We start from the raw sequence: 22,978 nt of genomic DNA on the forward strand, positions 1-22,978 counted from the left end.
TTTCACGGCACTCCCAGTCCAACTTTACTGCCTAACGTAAAATAGAACAAAGAGAATTACAAGCTATATCTGCTAGCATATCTGCTATTGCTAACACAATGGGAAGCACTAATATGGTATGACAATTAGAACAACTGATATTCAAACAACACAGCAGCACATTTAGTCAGGATAAAAATACTCACGGTCATACATTCTTTATCCTCTGCAGAGATCTGAACTATTGATCCTCCACTGTTTATATACACCTGTATATCTTGTAACGCCCCCAAGTGGCCAAAAGCATTCAATTGATGCAACATATGACATGAACTTTATTTTCAATTTCAATTTCTTGATGATTACTGTTTGTGTTTACACAGCAAAAGCAAAATATTAAAGAGAGCAATTTCTCTTATGAAAGGCAAAACAATTTTTGTTTTGGGGGAGGCTGGGGCATTTCCATTCATTTCAGTGGGGAAAGATGATTAGACTTTAGAAATGATTTAGAAATGATTTACATGCATAATAAAGGCAGCACTGTGTAGCATGAATCAAAATTCAGTATTATTGTCACTGTAAAGAAAGAATTTAAAATTGCATACGACACTTCATTAATTCAATAAATATCGTTTGCGCTCCACATATGATGTTTCTTTGTTCGTCTTTTTGAACAAGAGACGCATAGTGGCAATCAAATGCTTGTGCAATTGATAGCGAAACAGCCGAAGCTCTTTACGAGCATTTGTTTTTATCTAAAATCCAGCATCGGCTTTGAGTTCACCATTTCACATTTCAAGAAAATGGGACGATCATTTCATTCTTCATAATTTGTGTCATTCCTGTCAGGTGGGGTGTCGTGAGATTTCACATGAAAAAAAAGATGAACATTTGCCAATCATGTGTAAAAAAACAACAACAAAGAAAAACAATCAACAGCACAAATTGTGAATGAAGGGCACTGCCAGATATGTTGCTTTCACTTACCCTCCAGAGTGTTGTAAATCTGGGTGTCAGCATAAGCGATAGCCGAGGTCAGGCACCAGATGAGAGCCGAGACGAGAAAGCCAGAAATCTTCCTCCAGCGCCGGATTCTCATGGTGGGAAACGGACGGAAACGCTCTACCGGTGACTTGTAACCGACACAAAGTGGGCAACAGTTTCACGGCAGAACTCGAAAGCGCCTTGAACCAGCCAGACTCCCAAACGCGAAGCTGTCACCGAGAAGCTCAGGGAAAGTTTTCCTGACTCCGCCGCGCGAATGACACTTTCGAGTCTGGTGGCGGGGAAACATGTGTTAGCTTCGTGTTTCCGTGCGGGGATGCTGCACGAGCTCTGAAGACATGACAGCTGGAACGGCAGCCAGCAACGAACAGAGAATGAAGGCGAGGATGTCGCCGAGTAGTCAAGCGGATGACTCGATGCCGCCAGCCCTCAAACAGCACGCAGGCGGCGTCGAGCCATGTGCGCTGAGGATGCCGCCGGGTCCTAGCGCCGGATATCAAGGAACTACTATTAGACGAAAACAGATTTAGCAATTTTCTGCAGCAGAATTTGTACACATTTAGTTTAAGATTAATTCGATAAGTAAATAGTTTTTCATGGACAATTTGTACACTAAAAACATATTTTCTGCTTGCTGATGACTATTAATGACATGCGCAAGTGTCGGTAACTTCCGGTCACGCCTCACCTGTTTTCTAGGTTTGGTCATGTGACCTTCGTAAGATAAGCAACAAGTGGCAGTAGGTGTTTTTAAAGATATTAATTTTACATGAAAAAAACATGTCTACGGTTGGTTTGGTAACCTACTTATTTTTGACGCACAATTAATACATAAAAAAATTATATTTTTCCACTCGCTGTCGATTAAAAATGACATCACAAGTGCGTACACCGCAAGTATCGTCCAATCACCGCTCATCTGTTTTGTGAGTTTGGTCATGTGACCTTCACAAATTAAACCGTGATAAATTATAAACTTAGGCCTGTATATCATTTTCAGTTCACGACAAAAGTCAAAATGCCCTTTTAAAGATATTAATTGTACATTTAAAAAAGTAAAATATTTTGTCAATAAAGAATTTGAAAACTAAAATACAGTATTACTATATTTGTTTATTTCGTTTTTTTCTTTCGCCGTCAACTGAAAATGACGGCGAAATAAGTTTATTGTAATTTTAACAGTGACAACAAACTGAAAATGTTGATAAAAACAAAAAATATCATTGAACAATTTGATCAAAATCAAAAGAACAAATAAAAAAATCACAAATCATGACAGTAAAACTCACAAAAATCTAACATTGAAAGTAAAGTGATGAAAAAAAGTTTAAATATATTTAGACAGGAAATTAACTTCAGTTCAGTTCTGTATCCTGCATGTTTTCAATGTTTCTCTCTCCAGCACACCCAATTCAATGATTAGCTCATCATCAAGCTCTTTAGAAGCTTGAAATTGATTCTAATGATTTGAATCAGGTGTGTTGGAAAGTGAAACATTGAAAACATGTAGATACCGGCCCTCGATGACTGAAGTTTGACACCAGATCCGACAAAGAGTGAGTTCCCCAACCAGCACGACGCGAATGGTAGATGATAACAATTAACCCATTCGTTGAAAGCTGTTTTCAAAGAAGAATTCCCCACGCATGGTTTCTACGTTGTAATCCGTAAAGACGCAGATGTGTATATAGGCGCCATACTTGCCCAGGGAGTCAACAAATTCTCATTGGATCTCTTAAACCGACTTGGAATGAGTTTTACGCCACTGTACACTTGGCATATGGTAAATAGAGTTGACTTTAATGGAGGTTAGGAGTGGGGCAGCGGGTGGCCTTTGGGGAGGGGGCGGAGGGGGGGGGGGGGTGTCAGTATACCTCAACGTTGGAGAGGACAGATGCGGAGATGATAACGATAATGAGCAAACACTTTGCAATCAGCCGCTCGGCGTGATTGTAACAGTCGGCGTGAGATGAGCCCCTCCCCCCTTATACGACACTTGGGGCCATTTGGGTTGGCTGGGGAAATAGTCAAGAGGCTTCAGTAGACAGCATCCACATGATGTGGATGATGATGATGATGAGGAGGAAGACGGCGCAGCCTGGCGGGTCTTCTTCTCGAGCGCGACCGAGTGTCGGTTTGCGCTCATTATCTGGAAGCGAACGACGTGGCGATGCCACCTCGCTGTTGTAACATCTGCCATGTCAGAGGCGCGCGGATGTTACGCTCCAGTGTCCGCGGTTGCTAATCAATCGCAAGCTTGAGAGAACACCGAGGCCTGCACCCCCCCCCCCCCCCCCCCATATTGTATGAATGACACAAATTAGATTGCAGTAAATTTAAGACTATATGACCCAACTTTTTTCTCATCATTTGAGCCCTGCAGATTCTAATCTAGTGCAGTGTATATACAGCTTTTTTTTTTGTTTCACTGGCCACCAATGAAAGTCCATGGGTGAAGAGAAAATGTGTGTAAATTGGACCCCCGGGTTACGGCGTCCCCTGCTTACGTTTTTTTTTTACGTTACAAAGTGGAATACTAAGTGTTTTTGTTCCTTCTTTACGGCATTTTTCACGCTTTATGGCATCAACAACTCTCATGACCTGTGGGGTTGGCTGTGTTGACGTTGTTTTGCCTCCCTCTTCAGGCGTTTTTAGGAAATTGCTCTTAGTGCTCTTCTGGTCGTGTCAAACTGCCTGCGCTGCAACACGTCACTAAGATTCTGGTCTGCTATTGGTCGGCGGCGGCACAGTGTCACTAAGATGCCAACATGCTAAAGACTCGTGTGAGTGCTTACAATATCGTGTTTATCGCGAATTTTAGTGTTTGATTCCAACTTTATTTGATTCGCCATGGGTCTCAAGATTGCTAGTGATGTTAAATGGAGAAGTACGAATATGATTAGTATGGAAAAAGAGCAGGAGAATCAAGAAATACGAAGGAAGCTAGGCTAGGCTAAGCTAGGCTACCCTCGCTAGGGATTACGGCTGTAAGTAGCTCAAAGATAAATACAATTTCATTTTTCCTGCATATATTTTTTATTTCTGACGTTATTTCATTGTTTGCATGTATATTATATATAAGTAGCACTTGCTATACTATTTTGTTAAGAATTTTTAAAATCCGTACAGGCTCCGATGAAAAATCAATCATCCTTTGCCATCCTGTTCCAATGTCATCTCCCGCCACGGCGTCGCAGGGTGACAAAAGGTCCCTTTCAGCAAACGTCTCCTGAGTTCAATTAGGGGGGGGGGGTCTCGGGTCAAGGGTCCATATGATATGAACGTTTACTTTAACAATGACACCATCAATGTCTGTTTCAAAGTCGATACTTTACTGGTAATGCCAGTAAATGAACTGAAATAAATTCAAATACTGTAGCACATCATTTATTGTTTTAATTTTCATGAATTTGTTGTTGGATTTCTGTTTGATAACAATGTTCTATATAGAGCTACTTCCTTGATTAAATTAACAATTAATCAATGACCAAATTAATCGATAACTGTTTCGATAAACGATCAATCGTTTTGAGATCTAATTTAATTTAAAATTGTCCAAATCTTCAGAAATTTTGCCTCTCATTAGTCATTTCTACTTCTATTATAAGGAGACTCGTTTTCTTAGCGACATTTATTTTTAAAAATACATATTTACTAATCTTTGCTTTACATGCTAACAAAGTGAGCATTGGTTTGTCGTTGAGAAATAAAAAATATTTATGTTATGTAGGAATGTTTTTTTTGTTTCATTAGATCATTTTAACCTCATATATTAGAAAACGATTGTATGTAGACAATTATTTGACAAATATTAGACAACTAATATACATGTGCGCCATTTTGTAAAGACTTATTAGCATTAAGCTAACTAAGCTAACAACATAAGCCTTTGTTTGTCGCTGAGCAACAAATATGTAATGTGTAGAATTTTTTTTTCATGTTTTAGCATTCAATATTTGAACTATAGATTGGAAAATAGTTATACCGAAATACAATTTTGCAAAGCTAACTTATTAGCAACTAAGCTAACAAAACTTGAATTGGTTTCTCGCCCAGCAACAAAAAACATGTGTCATATCCCGTTCATATTTTTGCTGTTGTCTTTTTTATATTTGGTTTATTTTGCTGGATTAAAAAAAAAGAACATAAATTTGTGGCAAATACGTTTTTTGTTGGACAATGCGACAAAATCAATTTCTCGATTTTGGAGCCAGCTTTTCTTTGCGTAAACAATAACATGCCAATTTTGATTAATTCTTTCCTTTTTTTCCCCACATGCATCCAACATGAACTGACCAACAAAATCTTTGTTCAATGAGATGAAATATCATGACTAATAATAATAAAAGGATGAAATACGAAATGAGTGTATTTGCCATTCTGTGCAGCTCCTTCATCGTTGCAGGATGTGGTCCAGAAGTCTCTGCCAAAGAACAAAAGCAACATTACTGATACACCGATTCCTCGCCCTGCAAAAACAATATCATCACCGAAGACCATCATAATCTCCTTTGAGGAGCAGCTTGGCATCGGAGAAGCTAAATTGCTTTCTCTCCAATCCGTGTGTGTGTGTGTGCGTGTGCACATGTGTGTTTGTGTGTGTGTGTGAGGCGCAGGTAGCAGCAATCACTTTAGTTTGCTATCTGACTGTTCCGTCGGACAGCTGCCAGCTCATTTTTAAAACATCTCCTCCTAACCCCCCCTTAAGAAAAAAAAAAAAAAAAAAAGGAGCAAAGCCAACTTTATCAACCAAGTGCCAATCTCGCCGTAGTTCAGGCCAGGTAATACGCTGGCTTGTGCAGCTCAGGGACTCGATGAACCGCAAAAACACTGGCACTGACGGTTTCACTATTGAATACAAAGGAAAAAAAAAAAGTGTTCCCAGAAGTCTACCGATGTTTCTATTGAGACATCCAATTCAATAAGAACAAATAATTTTCTGATAATGGCGACATTATTATGATGGACAAAATGCATCGGGGATAAAACCAGTCCTAGAGGGATTCGATTATCTTGGTTCCAAAAAAAAAACAATGCTCGCGGCATTCTATCTTGTGTATCTGTTTATTGAAAAAAGAATTCAAGCTATATCTATCTATATATCTATATCTATATCTATATCTAAATATCTATATCTATATCTATATATATATACACATACACCAAAAATAAAAACTGTTGTTGATTAATGAAAATAATCAATTATTTGTCGATTAATCATTCAATTACCGTATTTTCCGCACTATAAGGCGCACCAGATTATAAGGGGTACCCTCAATCAATGACATATTTTAAAACGTTTTCCATATATAAGGCGCACCGGATTATAAGGCGCACCCTCGATTAATGACATATTTTAAAACGTTTTTCATATATAAGGCGCAGCGGATTATAAGGCGCACCCTCAATCAATGACATATTTTAATACTTTTTCCATATATAAGGCGCACCGGATTGTAAGGCGCACCCTCAATTAATTACATATTTTAAAACATTTTCCATATATAAGGCGCACCGGATTATAAACCGCACCCTTAATTAATGACATATTTTAAAAGTTTTTCAATCACCATACAATAATTCAATAATTCAATACAATAATAACTCAAATAATAACTCTAAACTCAGTCAATATGACTAACCTTGTTCAACTGCGCCTTATAGTGCGGAAAATATGGTAGATTTTTTTTTTTTTTACACCCAATTCTAACTAATAGACAAATCAACAGATTAATCAATGCTTCAAATAATTGTTTACTGCTTAGTCACTTCACCGAAATAAACAGAAAATGACTTTCCTTAAATGATAATAATAAGCAGCTCAGACATTGAATGCGAATCACATAGACATAACACTAATTATATTCATGGCGAAGATAAAAGCGATTATATCAACGCAATTCAAATCTGTCGACGTTAAATAAAATATTATTCCCCCACACATGCTCACACACACATAGTTACTTTTTAACAAGGCCATGAAATGTGTCCCCTAAAAGGCAGTGTATAAATCTAAGTTAGTGTGGACAGCCCTCAGCACATTTATGAGGCCATCCAGCATTGTGCGCTGCTTTAATGCCGACTTTCAATTTACAGCCTGTTGTTGACAGCCCCGAATTTGTGTGTGCAAAACACAACATTTAAGAGCCCATGGATCAGAAAAATTATCTTATTTAAGCATTATAGGGAAAGTCAAACGACAATTTTTTTTTGCTGTATGTTTTATTTGCCTTAATTCGTATAAACATGGCAGTCTGATTTTTGTTGTGTACGTTTTTATCCATTTCAAGGGGCGGCCATTTTGTCACTTGCCGTCGATTGAAAATGACATCACAGTCCCGAATTTGGTCATGTGACATTCACAAGCTGTGCTGTGATTGGTTGTTACCCGATGAACAATCGTGACGTCATTCGAGGTGGGATGAATGTTCACAATTATGAAAACATAAAAAGAAATCAGGTAATTATTAATGCGGTTCATCGTTAATGGCATAAGTGCCATTCAATCTTACAATGGGTGTTAAGTATGTGATACCAGTATAATTTCCCACGTACTGAATGGTTTTATTTACTCGGGTTTCCCTTGTCCTCACTAATATTAATATGCTCGTGATTAGTAGACTATAATTCGACATAATATTTTACAGGTTTTATAACAGGATATCTTAGTAGAGTATTAAGGAAGCATGGCAAGACACGACTTGACTTTAGCAGGTAAACAGCGCCCTCTGCTGCATAGCTGGAAATAATCGCGCGTCCTCGTATGTATTTAAAGAGTTATTCATGTTTAAACATGTTTTGTGATTGAAATACATATTTTGACGGGGATATGAATAAAAATTAATAGGCGACGTGTGTGACGGAACCTTTGTAACAATAAAATCAACAATAATATTTGGACAACTTGAAGAAACCACATTCACATTTAAAGGACATTTTCAGAAAGCGTTCTTGTTTTAAGTAAACTATAAATTAGTTTTATTTTCAATTTTTTATTAAGTTACCTGACAAAAAAAAAAAAGATTGTTATACCCTCCCAAGACTAATCTTATTCATTTGTGTCTAGTGTAGTGGGTATTTTTTTTGGGACTATATTCTTGGATTCATTAGCACTACCCTACCAAGTCCGAATGTACATGGCAGAGGACATCCTGGCCTTTCAAGTGATGTTGATAGATGGTTTAAAAAATAAGACTCAAACAGTAGTTTATATCTTGAAAGTACAGTTTCTTGCTAAACGACGACATCTTCAGGCTTTACGCGTAACTGCAACCTTGATGCAGCGACTGTATTTTATTTGTCACGTATATTTCCGTTTCTTTTAGTTTTTGAGTAAAGATTAAGTCAGCGGTGGATCTGTTTTCAAAAACAAAAGCTTTCTCCATTCCTCATAAGCCTCTCCGACGTTTACGCTTGTCATATTGCTGCATTCGAGGAAGTTGGGAAGTTTGACGTTCGAATAGAAAAAGGACATTTAACCGCCACTTTGAACTGAAGGATAAGAAAAGAAGATTTGGATAAGAAAAAAAGGCAAAAAATGCTAATCCATCTTTGTTGTTTACGTTCATCTTGATCGCTATGCAGTCGAAAATAGCACAATCCGATTGAGCATTTCCAATTCCCTATATTTTTGAACACTGCACGAGGCATTTCTTCAGCACTTATAGCGTGGAAAATCTGTAGTTTTAATATTTAATAACCGTTAATGTACCTTTAATAAAAATGACTTAAACGTACAAATTAATTATAAATAAAGGAAACAGCCATACAGTCTTATAGCCTAAAATAATGAATAATTAAAAACAATAACATTAAAACATATACTGTAAGTAAAACTTAAATCTGTTTGTAAAAAAATACCTAAAAAAATGGCAATAATACCACATCACCCAAAACACACACGAATACTTTGTAGCTCAAATGAGTCAAAAGACCAAAAACAAAATGTCCACCGTAGTGGACACAAATGAGTAATCTGGTTCTCAGTAGGATCTTGCACATTTTAATTACTCTGTGAAGTACAGGCATCCACTTCATAAAACTGATTTATGATCTCTTTACTCTTCATTATGAAATATATTCCTTATTTAACGGCATTAAAAAGTGTTCACCTTCTTAAAGAGGTCAGCTCGCAATCTGTTGGCTTTTGACACTGCTCTCTTCTCTTCCTCCTGCTTTTTTCTTTCCACCTCTGGCAGCTTGTTGTACATCCTGCAAACACACACACACACACACACACATTCGCACACACACACACACACACACACACACACACACACACACACACACACACACACACACACACAGACACACACACACACACACGATTAGGGACTAGTGCTACAAGGGGAGTTATCTTATGCACAAGACTCGCTTTTCATTCCTTTACATGCCGCTGGCAGCGTGTTAGCAGATCCTGCCAGGAAGATAGTGTCACCTTTGAAAAAGTTACAATGGCTCGCCAGCATCTGATTGGTGGGGAGGGGACTTGGGGGTGGGGGGGGGGGGGTACGTTGCAGATAAGCAACATAAAAAGAAGCAGATAAGGTGCATAGAGGGCTGTTCATATCTCCTGTCAAGACGTTGTGTGTTTTGTGTTCATGTGTGTTTATATATGAGGTGTGGATAATCGGCGAGATTGTGGACAGTAATAACTTGAAAAATATTGCGCAATAAGGCTGCAGCCACCCGTTATTTTAACGCTTGTGCGGTATTTTGATCATTTTTGGGTCATTTTTCGAATCGTCATCGGTATTTTAGCCAAAAAATGGCACACTTGTGGTAGTGTAATCACTGTGGTTGTGCCATGTTGAAATTTGACATGTTGTCACCATCTGGGTGAAATTTCAGCCTCCTAGTGTCTTTTACTATCCTTTGATGTAAAGAGCAAAGGATTGGACTCAATTTTGCATGGGTAAAGTAAATGATTTTCTTTAGGTAAATAAGTTTTAAAATACTTAGCACTTTTTGGATTAAATTAGTCCATTACATGAGGTACTTAAGTACCAAATAAGTACTAAAACTTAAAAAGATTACTTTTGTTACTTAAGCCCTACTAAAGTAAACGTTTAGGGAATTGAGTGCTAAGGTTGTCGATGACTTAAAGTTATCTATTATTTAAAAAAAAAAGAGAAGAAAATGATATAATTTAAAATTGACACAGGATTTCCCTGAAGTGTGTCAAAGGTCATTTGCTTTTACCTTCTGGATCTCCGCTGCATTTCTTTGCCTGATATTGACCTCTCTCTTGGCTTGAAAAGGTGATCTAGGACACACACACACATATGCATGGACACACACAAATGAATGAAGGAAATGCAAAAGAAAAAAGTTGAAAAATTTGTTTAAGTAAAAAAATTGTCATAATCTTACAAGAAAGTTGTATATTTTAATCATTATTATGGCTGAAATGGCAAAAACATGTCATAACCTCTTGCTAGATACTGAAGCTTGCAGTGCATCAATAAAATGAAAAAAAATATATATATAATTAAAAAATATTTTTTAATAAAGGAAAAATTGAGTAGTTTTTCTCCATTTGCCTATAAAAAGTTAAAATAAATAAACAAAAACATTTTTGTTGTAGAAGAAAGTGTGCACAAGCCCTTCCTTCCTGCCTGCTTGACTTCCTGCCTGCCTACTTCCTGTCTCTTCTTGCCTGCCTTCCTTCCTTCCTGCCTGTCTTCCTGTCTGCCTTCTTTCCTTCCCGCCTGCTTGTTTTCCTGCCTGTCTTCCTTCCTGCCTTCATTACTTTCTTCCCTGGCCTTCCTTCCCTTCTTCCTGCCTTCCTTTTTCCCGCCTGCTGTCCTTCCTTTCTTCATGCCCGTCTGACTTCCTGATTCCCTGCCTGCCTTCCTTCCTGTCTGCCTTCATTCATTTCTTCCCTGCCAGCCTTCTTTCCTGCCTTCCCTTCTTCCTGCCTGCTTGCTTTCCTGCCTGTCTTCCTGCCTGCCTGCCTTCATTCCTTTCTTCCTGCCTTCCTTCCTTCCTTCCTTTCTTCCTTCCTTCCTGCCTTCCTTTTTTCCTGCCTGCTGTCCTTTCTTTCTTCATACCTGTATGACTTCCTGCTTCCCTGCCTGCCTTCCTTCCTGTCAGCCCTCATTCATTTCTTCTCGCCGCCAGACAGAAAGGAAAGCAGGAGAAAGGATTCTCCTGCTTTTCTTCCTGTCTGCCTTTATTCCTTTCTTCCCGCTAAAAAGTCCCCAATAAGCGTTTTGTAAAGTGTTGCAATACTAACTACGTACCAGCAGAGGGCAAAGCTGGACAAAAGCCAGTCCCCTTGTAATAAACTACCTCTATAAGTCTCCAAACTCATCGAAGTAGAAATGAAATAGTCCACATATTTAACTGTAATAAATTCCCCTCCAGTAGGTCCTAACTGCTTTCTTATAGAGTTTTCACAAGAGGTCCCAACCCTTAAAGTGTGTTATCAGTGTGTAACGAGTAAAAAAAAAAATAAGTGTAATAAAAGGACCAATGAATGCGGGCTGGGCCAGAACATCCCGGGTCAGCGCTCACCGCTAAGAGGATCCGGAGTGGTGCACCTTCTCCTTCGAACGCCTCCCCCGTCTTGCACCGGGACGGACCTCCTCCCCCCTCTCCTCATCTTCATCCTCCTCACTCGACCCTGAGATCGGCTGATGAAGTCTGGCCTGGAGAGCTCCAGGGCCTCCTGGGACGGGGGGGGAAGGGGGTGAGGAGAACATCCAGAGTGAGCCGCTTGCTTATTGGTGGGAAGAAGTTCAGGAGCTCTTTGACACTAATCCTGCATGGAAGATGGAGTTAAAAAAAAAAAAAAACGAATCTCGGCTGGGTTAGACCTGCTCGGAACATAATCTATTCCTTAACCTTGATAAATCCTCTCCCCGGCCTTGTAATACGGTGGAAATGTTAACGTTAGCGAGGATGAGAGCATTGCAGTCCTCAAGGAAAAAGAACAGCCGAGGATGATGAAAGAGAGAACATTGTTGGAAAATGAGAAATCAGGGGACATTATCATATTGAGTGATAAGAAAAATCATTACCGTAGGAGAATTATTTGTAACCCGTTCAATCCCAAGGATATATATTTTTTTTTTTTATGAGTCCACACGTTCAATCCCAGGTACTGGTTTATGTCTTTTTCATTTTTTTTCAAGTGTTTTGCTCAAGGAGTGTCTAAAAACTGGTTTTATTAAATGAAGCACGAAATTAAGCAATGATTTGAGGTAATTGGGGAATAAAATCATAATTTACTTTCTACATTAAAGTAAAAGAATATTTTAGGTACATAGGTAACCAATTCAATTGACTACTTTTGTATTTGCATACCTAAAATAATGAATTACTTTAGTACCTAAAGGAATCAATTACTTTTAGTACCTTCAAGTACTTCAAGTACTTTTAGTACCTAATGCAAGTAATCAGTTACTTTAGTAAGTACTTTTAGTACGTTGAGTGTGTAAAGTCATTAATTTAGGATTTAATTCATCAAAGTAACTGGTATTAAAATAATTTTTGTAGTCACGGAACAAAATAAACTTGTATCTCAAAGCAAAATATCCTACTTTGAGACTGAGGGACTTGGGCGAGTCTTGCGGGGTGTTTGTCTTCAAGCAGAAATGACAATAATCCATCGGAGCTCTTTCGGACAACTTTGAGGGACGTTCTTTTGATTCTTCTGTCAAGTCTTGGATTGCTGAGGAGAAAGAAAAAAATACAGTGAGTGAATGATATTATTTTAAACTCAGAGGACACTTTCGGTTGATTGTTGTTTTGTGGACTAATATGAATAAAGTTTGAAAGGGTCTACAGTTTTGTTTTGTTTTTTTTTTCCTAAAAATGATTTGCACTGGTCGAGGGGTACTTTGCTGAAAAGATACTTCACCAGGTGAAAAAATGGTTGAGAATCACTGTTCTGTGGGAATGTGGGAATATATTTGCAAATACGTTCGAACGTCGTTGCGGTACATTCAAAGGAGTTCGTTCGTCAAAAAGACAGGTCCACACTTTCATACATGGGAGCTTGACGATGCGTATAAACGAGGAGGATAAAATAAAAAAAAAAATAAAAAAAAAAAAAAAAAAATAAAAAAATAAAATAATATAAATAAAAATGAAAATTAAATAAAAATAAAATAAAACTAAAAATATAAAAAAATAAAAATAAAAATAATAAAAAATAATAAAAAAATAAAAATAATATAAATAACAATGAAAATTAAATAAAAATAAAATAAAAATAAAAATATAAAAAAATGAAAATAAAAATAAAAATAAAACAAAACTAAAAAAATAAAAATGAAAAAATAAAATAAAAATAAAAATAAAAATAAAAATAAAAATAAAAATAAAAATAAAAATAAAAATAAAAATAAGGAGAAGAAGGAGAAGAAGAAGAAGGAGAAGAAGAAGAAGAAGAAGGAGAAGACCTGGAAATGACCAACAGCTCATAAAGTGAAAAAGAGCCGTCGGCAGCGCGAGTGTGGCCGATGAATAATGCAGAAGATGACAGTGCATCTATCCTGCTCCTGTAATCTCCGTTTGTCCCGCTTTCATGGAACATCTCAGCTGAATTCACATCCAAGGCCAAAGATGCCGAAGGCGACTGCGTTGTTTTGTTTTTTTCGAGTGTTTTTTTTTTTTTTTTTGGCTCCACACAAAGTCCTGCCGCAAAATGCGGAGGGACACATTTGGAAGTGTCAACGCTGGAGAAGAGCAGCGGCTATAAATAATGACAAGAATGACGGCTTGGTGCCATGAACTGTCACGGGCCGTCCTGGACACAACACTGCCTCACGTCTCACAAGCTAGCAACTTAATAAAAAAAAACAAAAACCTTTAATCTTCCATAGCATGTGCGTTTTAAAGCACCTTGTTGTCTGCCTTGAGTGCTTGCACGTGAACGGGAAGGGAAAAAAATATCGTATTTGAAGTAATATGCAAGTGGAGTGTGGCTTTTGGCTGTAGAGTGCCTCATTGTTGGCTGTAAGTGTCAAATTGCTTCCTTGTCAAATTACGGGCAAATTGATTGGAACATAAAGCAACAAATTGGTATAAATCAGACATGGATGGCATGGCACTTTGCCTTTTTTTTTTTGTCCCAAGTATGTTTTTTTTCTGGTACTTGGCCAAAAAAGAAAAATCACAGGGTGGTATATCATGAGAAAAAAGGTCAACAACTCCTGTTTTAGAGTGCCTCATTGTCTGCCATTAGTGCATGCATGTCACAGTTTTTTTTTTACTTGAAAAAAAAAGATTTTCTCTGGTTAATCACAGTTTAACTTAACAATATTTCACCTAATCACAGTTTAACTGAACAATCTTTCACAGGGGGTACGTCATAAGAAAAAAAGTTGAGAACCACTGCATTAGAGTGCCTCATTGTTTACCATAACCGCACACGTCACAGAGGTCTTTTTTTTCACTTTTCTCTGGTTAGTGGTCCAAAAAAATTCACAAGGGATAATCATGGGAGAAATGTTGAGAACCACTACATTAGAGTGCCTCATTGTTGGCCATAAGCGCACGCGTGTCACAAATAATTTGAAAATAGTCTGAGGGAATCAGTCGGCATGTGGACAGGGAATTCCTGTTGACGTGACCGTTTTAGAGTGCCTCATTGTCCCGTGACGACTTTATGTGATACTTTATATTTCAAGATACTTTTCTCTGGTTAATAGGTAAAATATATTTCACAGGGGGTACATTATGGAAAAAAGTTGTGAACCACTGCATTAGAGTGCCTCATTGTTGGCCATAAGTGTAGAAAAATAATAACAAAATAGTCTGAGGGAAACAGCTTGCATGTGGAAAAGGAATTCCTGTTGACGTAGCATTTTAGAGAGCCTGGTCGTCCTGTGATACTTTATTTTCTAATCCACTGGAAGCTTCTTAAAATTCAGTTCATAATATTTGTTCCTGAATTTGATTCTACCCCAAAAAAATCCTCAAACTATTCCGCTTTGACTCAGCAATTTCTCTGCCAAGGATCCCTAAAAGACAGAGACGTTTTCATTTTATGCTAACTTGCATTTCCCGAGTTTGTCGCGAGGTATTCAAAGCACTGTTAGATTATACGAGAGAAGGCAACACTTTGCGGGGGTACCAAGCGCGAGGAGAATACATAAACGCCTTTTATTTTTGTCTTAAAGCGGATTTTGCGCGTGAACCTTGTGGGATTTATCTGGAAGATGGTGAATGCGACGCGGGATGAATGTGGCGCATATTTGAAAGAGAGAGAGAAACACACACACACACACAGATGAGAGGAATAAATCAAAATGGTGAAAGGCAGAATGGGAAACGGGGAAGCATTTCCACCTCTTTTATGGCCACATCCAAAGCGTTCCTTCTCTGCGACACTTTGGAAATGTGACCTCATCCACAATAGTCGCCGAAATGGGCGCATAAAGAGACGTGGCTGCGTTAGATTTTTTTTTTTTTTTTTTTAACCGGTAGGGCGCAATGATGAAATTCAAACCCTGTCAGGTATCGTAATGGAAATGACTGCGGACCCTGGAAACGGCTCATCTACATTCTGCCGACACTTGTTTGCAGGGCTCGGTCCGACGAATGGGAATAAGCTCAGACGCATGGTGACGGTTTTACAGTCATGGTTTCATAACTCAGCAATATGAGCTTTTTTTTCTTTGAAATGAGTTCATAAAAAAAGGCGTCTAGTAAAGGAATTTTTCCAGCTATTTGAATCTGCTACCTTTCCCTATTAGTTAAGTTACAGTATAAATGTTGATTGTATTTATGTTTTTTTAGTATCATGTATAACCAACACAACCGATAAAAATGGCCTTACTATAAATATTTGTTGGCACATTTGTCTTAATTAAGATAAACTGGGGTCAAAATGACCCACAAATAGGATAACAAACAGGATTACACACACATTCATACACGCACATAGCACACTCAAATGTTCCTAATACTTTGAAAACGGAATACAACTCTGGGTCGTAATGACCCGGAGAAATTATTGCAGTTTCTAAGGAATGAACATAACATGGCAACGTGGCATCTTCTCTTCTAGTTTAGATTTGGGATTTTGTGCATTTCTGCCGCATTTGGATAATTAAACACGCCCCGGGTCATAATGACCCGGAGAAATTATTGTGGTTCCTCAGGAATGAACATAACACTGTTTAAAACAAAGTTGAGATTTTTGATCTTGTGCATTTCTGCCGCATTTGGATAACTAAACACTCCCCGGGTCAAAATGACCCGGACAAATTATTGTGGTTCCCAAGAAATGAACATAATACACAGGCTAAAACAAAGATTAGATTTGGGGTTTTCTGCATTTCTGCTTCATTTGGATGACTAAAATGACCCAGGGACTTAAATTGCTGTTTCTTGAGTACATACATAACAAAAGGGTTCAAAGTAAGAACTAGAACCCAACCAATATGGATTTTTTTTAGACCTATGTTCTTAGACGATGTTTGAAGGGTCATTATTGGCCGATTTAATCAGCTGCCTGTATAATCGGTCTGACCCTAGCAATAACTAATTTAATGAGGGCTGAAACTAACGATTATTTTGAAATTCGATTTATCTGGAGATTATTTTATACGATTAATCGATAAAGCCATTTTTTTCAACAAAATTTTTCAGCTCACATCCTTTATATCCTTCATATTTGGGGCATTTTCACAAATTGACATTCGATTCATCGTTTAGAGACATTAACTCAAAATTGTCGAAATTCTTGGAATTTCAATTTCTCACAGATTTCTGTATTATCTTCGTGTTTGGTTCTAACTTCAAACTTGAGGGGTAAAACTTGCCAGTGAGACTCACATGACACCCTCGCCTGCTGACCCCAATTTTCACCATCGTGGCGCTGCTCGCCACCCAACACCGTCGCCCCGGATCCTCCGGAACCTTCTCCGACGGTGGTCGCGCAGATCCGAACGAACGCGGTAGACTTATACCGAGCGTTTTGCGCGGCTCCTCTCCTGTCAGGTGCCGCCAGGGAGGCTGAAAATAGCTTGTCCAGAAACACAAGGAAGCTGGCGCACCTCGGCGGCAACTCTCGGCGAACGCAGGTCCGGTAGGAGGCGGGCGGAGACGTCGGAATGATTGAGCCATCTATCAACGCGCGCGGGCCGCTATCCCGCTCCGCAATCTGAACCGTCCTATTCCCCGCACGGCTCAGCGCCAATCCATCAGCTGCTGAGTGGGCCTGTCTGCCCTCATTAGGCCTCATGATTGCAGAATCCCATTGGCACACATCCCGTCGGCCGTTGCAGACTCTCATGGTTTGAGTGATTCCAGCTCTGGAAGAGTCCGTCGTGTCCTGGACTACATTGGAGCCGCAGCAGAATCCTTCTCGGAGCTCTGGTTTTGATTATTACCCTATAGAAAGTAATGGACATTCATCAACTGTGGTTTTGGTGGTTTTACTGTCATGTTTGCTTTATAAATGATAAAAGCACTGTTTTTCAATATAACAAAATGACCATCATATACTTTAAAAGTAATGCAATAAAAAAAAGAAAAAGTATGACATATGTTCAATATATCGTTCTAAGCTTTGAAAGTTTTAGAGGATTGTGCTTTCTAAAAGGAAAACGGAAAATGCTACGATCAAAATACCGTATTTTCAGCACTATAAGTCGCACCCTCAATTAATGACACATTTTACAACTTTCCATATATAAGACGCACCGGATTATAAGGCGCACGCTCAATTAATGACATATTTTAAAACTTTTTCAATCACAATATAGTCATACTCAAAGTAATAACAATAATAATTCAAATAATAACTGTAATAATAACTCAATGTCAATATGACCAATCTTGTTCAACTGTAAACACACAAAAGAAAAAGGGAAAGCTTACTTTATCAGTTCATTCCCCATCTACCAATCCCAATCTCAATATTGATCCATATATAAGGCGCACCTGATTATAAGGCGCACCATCAGCTTTTGAAAAAAATTAAGGCTTTTAGGTGCGCCTTATAGTGCGGAACATACGGTATTTTCTTTTTCAAAGGAGTACAGTGAAGTGCAAAGAAAATTAAACACGATGCTGTAATGTCACATTTTGGTCACTAGGTGGCACCCACGTAATGACACACATGACAAGCAAATTCACAAGGAAGTCACGATGTCACGTCCCATACAAAAGCGCTGTTTGCTTACTGTTGAACTGTGAATAAAGTAAATTTATTAAGAAATGCCGAATGTCTGGTAATGGCCCCGCCAACTGGGAATCTCATTGGGGCAAGCAAAGGATTTTACTTGTGCTGAGCAGTAGCATAACAAAGCTAGGCGATAATGTTAACCTGAACGCGAGTGAAATGTTCCATTTTCTGTCACTGAAGCAATCAACAAGCTATTTTGCACAAGCCTGGCATCTTCTCACTCTCCATTTGCAAGTGTCTGTGCTCCTCTTGTAAAAGTAAGAATTTTTGTATATTTTTTTTATGCGTCACAAAATCATCTTGTGAGCCGGATTAAACCTCCTTGTGGGACGGATACAGCCCACGGGCCGTACATTCCGCACCCCTGCTCTACATTTATCGTATCAGCTGCAAGCTTTTAACAAAACAGACTGCATTTCCCATGCCAAATAAAGCTTAATTCATACATTTATTCAGTTAGCATGTTCAAAAGATGTGCGCAAAAATCAATGCTCTGTTTGAGCTGCATGCCTCAGGCAATGCTAAACTAGCATCCATGCTTTCTATTACTGTACCTTGCTCAATGCGTAGATTGCGAAGGAAAGATTGATATATATATATATATATATATATATATATATATATATATATATATATATATATATATATATATATATATATATATATACATATATATATATATATATATATATATATATACATATATATATATATATATATATATATATATATATATATATATATATATATATATATATATATATATATATAGTGCAGATGGACTTATGTAACAGCCGTGATTATAAGAATGATTATTATGATTATTTTTAATGTTTACCTGGTGACATCTCGCTACGTGCGTGTGCCCCTGCCTGTGTTGTTCCCGATGTGGCCTAGCTAAAATGTTAATTCACAATTATTAAAGTAATAAAGATCAGTAAGTGTAGTTGGGTCGCGTTATGCTCAGTAATTCATTATGAAGATATCTGGATTTTAGACTCATGATGAAGTCGGGCTAAGCTAATATTGCTAACTCCGATTAACATGCGTTTGAATGGACAGTTGCCCCTACTAAAATGGCCGCCACGCCGACGTACTGTACAGTATTACTCTTTTCCTCATGTGATAGATAGTTTATATTTTTTGTTATCCAAGTGAGAAAAGAGAAACGGCCCTGAAGAGTGAAAAAATTGGGTTCTGACCCTTTAAAGCTAACTTTTTGGTGTTATCTTATTGTTCTGACCAGCCAGGACAGAGACAATTAACGGTTCTTTTTCTCTTTGCTATCCCTGGCACCCTTCAAAGAAAAAAAAAGAAAAAAACAAAAAACAACAACCAAAAAAAACACTCACAAATGATTAAAAAATGCGCCCCGCACATCCGAAATGATCTAAAAGGCTGCGTCATTGCTTGTTGATCTACTCCCCGTTGCCATGACAACGTGTTTTGAAATAAACACGTGCACCAAAATGACAGCTGCGGGAGAAAAAGGACACACTCAACTCCAGCTGTAAGAAATCAAATCTTACAATGCGTATTTGATGAATTTCAATGTGAGCTGCTTTTGGCAACACGCAGATGCTACACTTTCTCTTATGCGCTTAAAGGGTGCCACATATTTTTTACATTTGGGAGCTGAAATTCCATCTCGGCGGCGACAACATGTCTGCCATCTTTTGGCTAAAATACAGTTAGAAAGAAAATGATCGAAAATAGTCAAATACTGCAAGAGAAAAAACAACAACCTTGCTTAAGGCCATTGTGAAAAAAAATGCTCCACGATATTAACAAGTTGCTCCTCAAAATAAGTCAATCATTCTCAAAACCGCTAAAAAACAAAACAAAACAATAAAACCATGATTTTTTTTTTGATAAAACAATCCTAAAAAATTACACACATGGAGTAAGCCCATTAGCGTTGAGTTGAAAGTTTATTTCGATTATTTATGTACTCCTGCGTTTAAATGTGCGCGTCTTAAAGGTACAGTACCTTTTGGGCAGTGGTGTCGAACACATTTTTAATTTGGGCCGCATTATAGTGATCGTTTCTGTCAGAGGGCCGGAATGACTATGAATTCAAATACATTTTAAGTGTGTTGATTACACATTTACCAAGATTTGATATCAGAAGCCGGCAAAAACTGTTCAAAAGAGATTTGGAGAATAAGAAAATGTTTGTTTTTCTTCCCCCAAGTTTTTAAAAGTTAAAGACAACTTGCAATTTTCGTATTTTAGTCAGAAACCTGAAGTCAAATTAGCATTTCAAGGGCCACAAAAAGTGAGGTGACGGGCCGGATCTGGCCCCCGGGCCTTGACTTTGACACCTGTGCTTTAGGGGCTGGGTGGTCGAGAAAACAGCATTCAGCAATTTTACAGTGTGAGAAAGATGGAGAAGAAAATTACCAAAAAAAGTCAAAATATTCCACAAGTTAAAAAAAAAAATTGCTTCGGGATTAACCTAGCGAAAAAACGCTCCACAATATTCAAAAGTTGCTCCTCAAACTAATGAAATGATTCTCAAAACTGCTCGTCAAGGTTTTTTTTCTTCCTAAAACTTTGTTACGTTTATAAAACAGTCCTAAAAAAGTACAAACGTGAAACCGGCCCACTAGCTCGCTGAGTTGAAAGTCAATTTCAATTATTTACTGTACGTTCTCCTGTGTTTACTTGCGTATGTCTTAAAGGTACAGTACCTTCAGGGGCCGCTTCGTCGAGAAAACGGCATTCAATAAATCTCCGGGTCACGTGACCTTGCAGGTAATGATGCTGGAAGATGTTTACTTCACAGATGTGAGCCGTCGATAGGCTTCCAGCTGCGGGAAGCCACCTCGTTTCTTCTCTCCCTGCTGGGAGTACACAACATGTGAGAATGCGGCGGGCCTCCAGAGTGAAAACAATGGCGCTCAACCAGTTCATCACATGCGAAAATAGCACTTCATTATCACATTCTCCACTTCATGCTTTTATCCCATCCCGCAGCTACCATCCATCCTTCCTTCTGGCAAGCAGGCTTGACGCGAGATCAGCTCGACTTGCAGAACACGGTGACTTTTCGCCATGTGATTCCTCGCCTGGCACATTCCTGATTAGTCCACATCGCTGAACAATGGCCCGCGGGATGCTAGGGCCGATTCTAGCAGGGAGGCATGTCTATGTTTTATTTACTATATTATTGTCATTTCATCTGGTGCATTTTTTTCCCTGCTTGGTGAAGTACAAAAACAAATATATTATAAAAAAATAACTTATTTTCAACACAATAAAGCACACCTTCTGGGAATAGCCTATTTTAAAACTGTTTCCATATGTAAGGTGCACTGCATTATAAGGCGCATAGAATAGAAGTTACAGTTGTGGCTGGGGTTGCCACAACTCGTTACCTGTTAAGTTAATGATTTATTTTTGTGAACACAACTCGACTGTGATCCCAATGAGGACACTTTAAGATGAACATTTTTCCTATGGACAAATATTTATTTACTTTTTATATTGTTTTAGAACGGTTATGGACTGTTTAATATTTTTCTGTGGAAAATATTTATTTATTGAGAACAGGTCTGCCACTTTGTATTGATAATTTTTATTAATTGAATTCATTAATTTATATCATTAAGTTGCTTCTTTTTGTTAACAGGACACTTCCGGTTGATGTTTTTTTTTTGTGGACGAATACAAGTGAAGTTTGAAAGGGTCAAAAGTTCAATAAATCAGACACTGATAGCATGTTTTAACCCTTTTTTTTTTAATGCAAAAATGCTTTACGCTGGTTAAGGGGATACTTGGCTGAAAACATATTTCACAGGGGTGCATCACTGAAAAAGATCAAGAACCACTGATCTAAGTTACCAGCTAGCTAAGTAGTTAGCTAAATAGCTTTAGAAATATCTAGCTTAGCAGAGTAGGTACCTAGATATGTAAACAAACTAGTTAAGCAGCTAGCTACTTAGCTAGCTATAGCAAGCTGGCTAAATAGCTAAGTAGTAGAGTACCGACCGAGATACGTAAGAAACAAACCAGCTAAGCAGATAGCTACTTAGCTAGCTATAGCAAAGTCAATTAAATTAAAAAGAAATTGATGTGGGCCCTCCAACTTTTGTTTTTTCTCAATGTGACACCCCTGCTTTCAATGCAACAAAACTATCTTACCTTTTAAGTGTCAAGATCCCAGCCCTTCTTCTGAAACTATTCTTCACTGGACTCCAAGCACCCTGGGTTAAGATAACAGCATGAATGATATCGGTCATCAGACGATATCTGACTGTTGAAAACTCAAAAAAAAGGACAAAAGCTCATCTTTTTGTGGATGTCAAACACGAACGGTGAAATGTGATCCGCCCAGACATCTCCTAATGGACGCGCCACAGCGAATCTGAATAAATCCTTGACCCAAATTTGAGGTCGAGCTCGTTTGAATTCTTCTGTCGATATTTGAGGAGTTAAGACCTGCTGAAAGACAGGAGCAGCGGTAGCATTTCAGGCTGATGTAGCACAGCGAGTGAAGGACTCTCAGGTTGCAGGGCTGGCTAACCAGCTTCCAATTGCACACTTGAATATTAATAAGCGACCAGGAGAATGTATCTTAGCGCCTAATGATACAATTAGCAATTGTTTCAACAGAAGAAAAAAGTTTTTGCTGCATTTTTTTGCTTCATTTTAGAGGAAATTGTGCTGCTCCTCACGGTGTGCACACTTTGGCCACCGGGGGCAGCATAATGCAGCCACAGGGACCGACCTGAAGAAGAGTTTCATTACTATCTCAGTAAGCATCAGCAAAATTAAAAGGATAAATAAGATTTGTCATGTCAGGGTTTTCTAAGTGTACAAAATGCTTCCTGATTTTGGAACGCT

General features: G+C 38.2%; 2 protein-coding genes across 3 annotated transcripts in view; both read right to left on the minus strand.

The window, feature by feature from the left end:
- The window catches only part of adam12b (ADAM metallopeptidase domain 12b), a 59,942-nt gene extending 58,541 nt beyond the window's left edge, over nucleotides 1–1,401 (minus strand). The window contains exon 1 of the mRNA XM_088422227.1: nucleotides 967–1,401. Coding sequence (XP_088278353.1) covers nucleotides 967–1,078 — 112 coding nt within the window. The 5' untranslated portion in view covers nucleotides 1,079–1,401. The remainder of the gene's footprint in view (nucleotides 1–966) is intronic.
- A 1,961-nt stretch (nucleotides 1,402–3,362) lies between these two features.
- LOC148419869 (uncharacterized) lies at nucleotides 3,363–21,174 on the minus strand. Of its 2 annotated transcripts, XM_088421682.1 has the most exons (8): nucleotides 20,824–21,174; nucleotides 16,998–17,334; nucleotides 16,777–16,934; nucleotides 12,531–12,661; nucleotides 11,503–11,656; nucleotides 10,186–10,249; nucleotides 9,096–9,195; nucleotides 3,363–5,407 (listed from the first exon to the last, which is right to left on the minus strand). In XM_088421682.1, exons 2-8 carry the CDS (start codon nucleotides 17,234–17,236, stop codon nucleotides 5,378–5,380), a joined length of 876 nt encoding a protein of 291 aa, XP_088277808.1. In that variant the 5' UTR covers nucleotides 17,237–17,334; nucleotides 20,824–21,174; the 3' UTR covers nucleotides 3,363–5,377. The 2 variants fall into 2 exon arrangements, with proteins under 2 accessions (XP_088277808.1, XP_088277807.1); XM_088421681.1 differs by having other exon boundaries at nucleotides 16,777–17,334.
- Between the last annotated feature and the right edge of the window lie 1,804 nt (nucleotides 21,175–22,978).

This window comes from Hippichthys cyanospilos, chromosome 8 (genome assembly GCF_059441005.1).
Source record: "Hippichthys cyanospilos isolate Australia breed blue-spotted pipefish chromosome 8, RoL_Hcya_1.0, whole genome shotgun sequence".
Classification (NCBI taxonomy): Eukaryota; Metazoa; Chordata; class Actinopteri; order Syngnathiformes; family Syngnathidae; genus Hippichthys; species Hippichthys cyanospilos.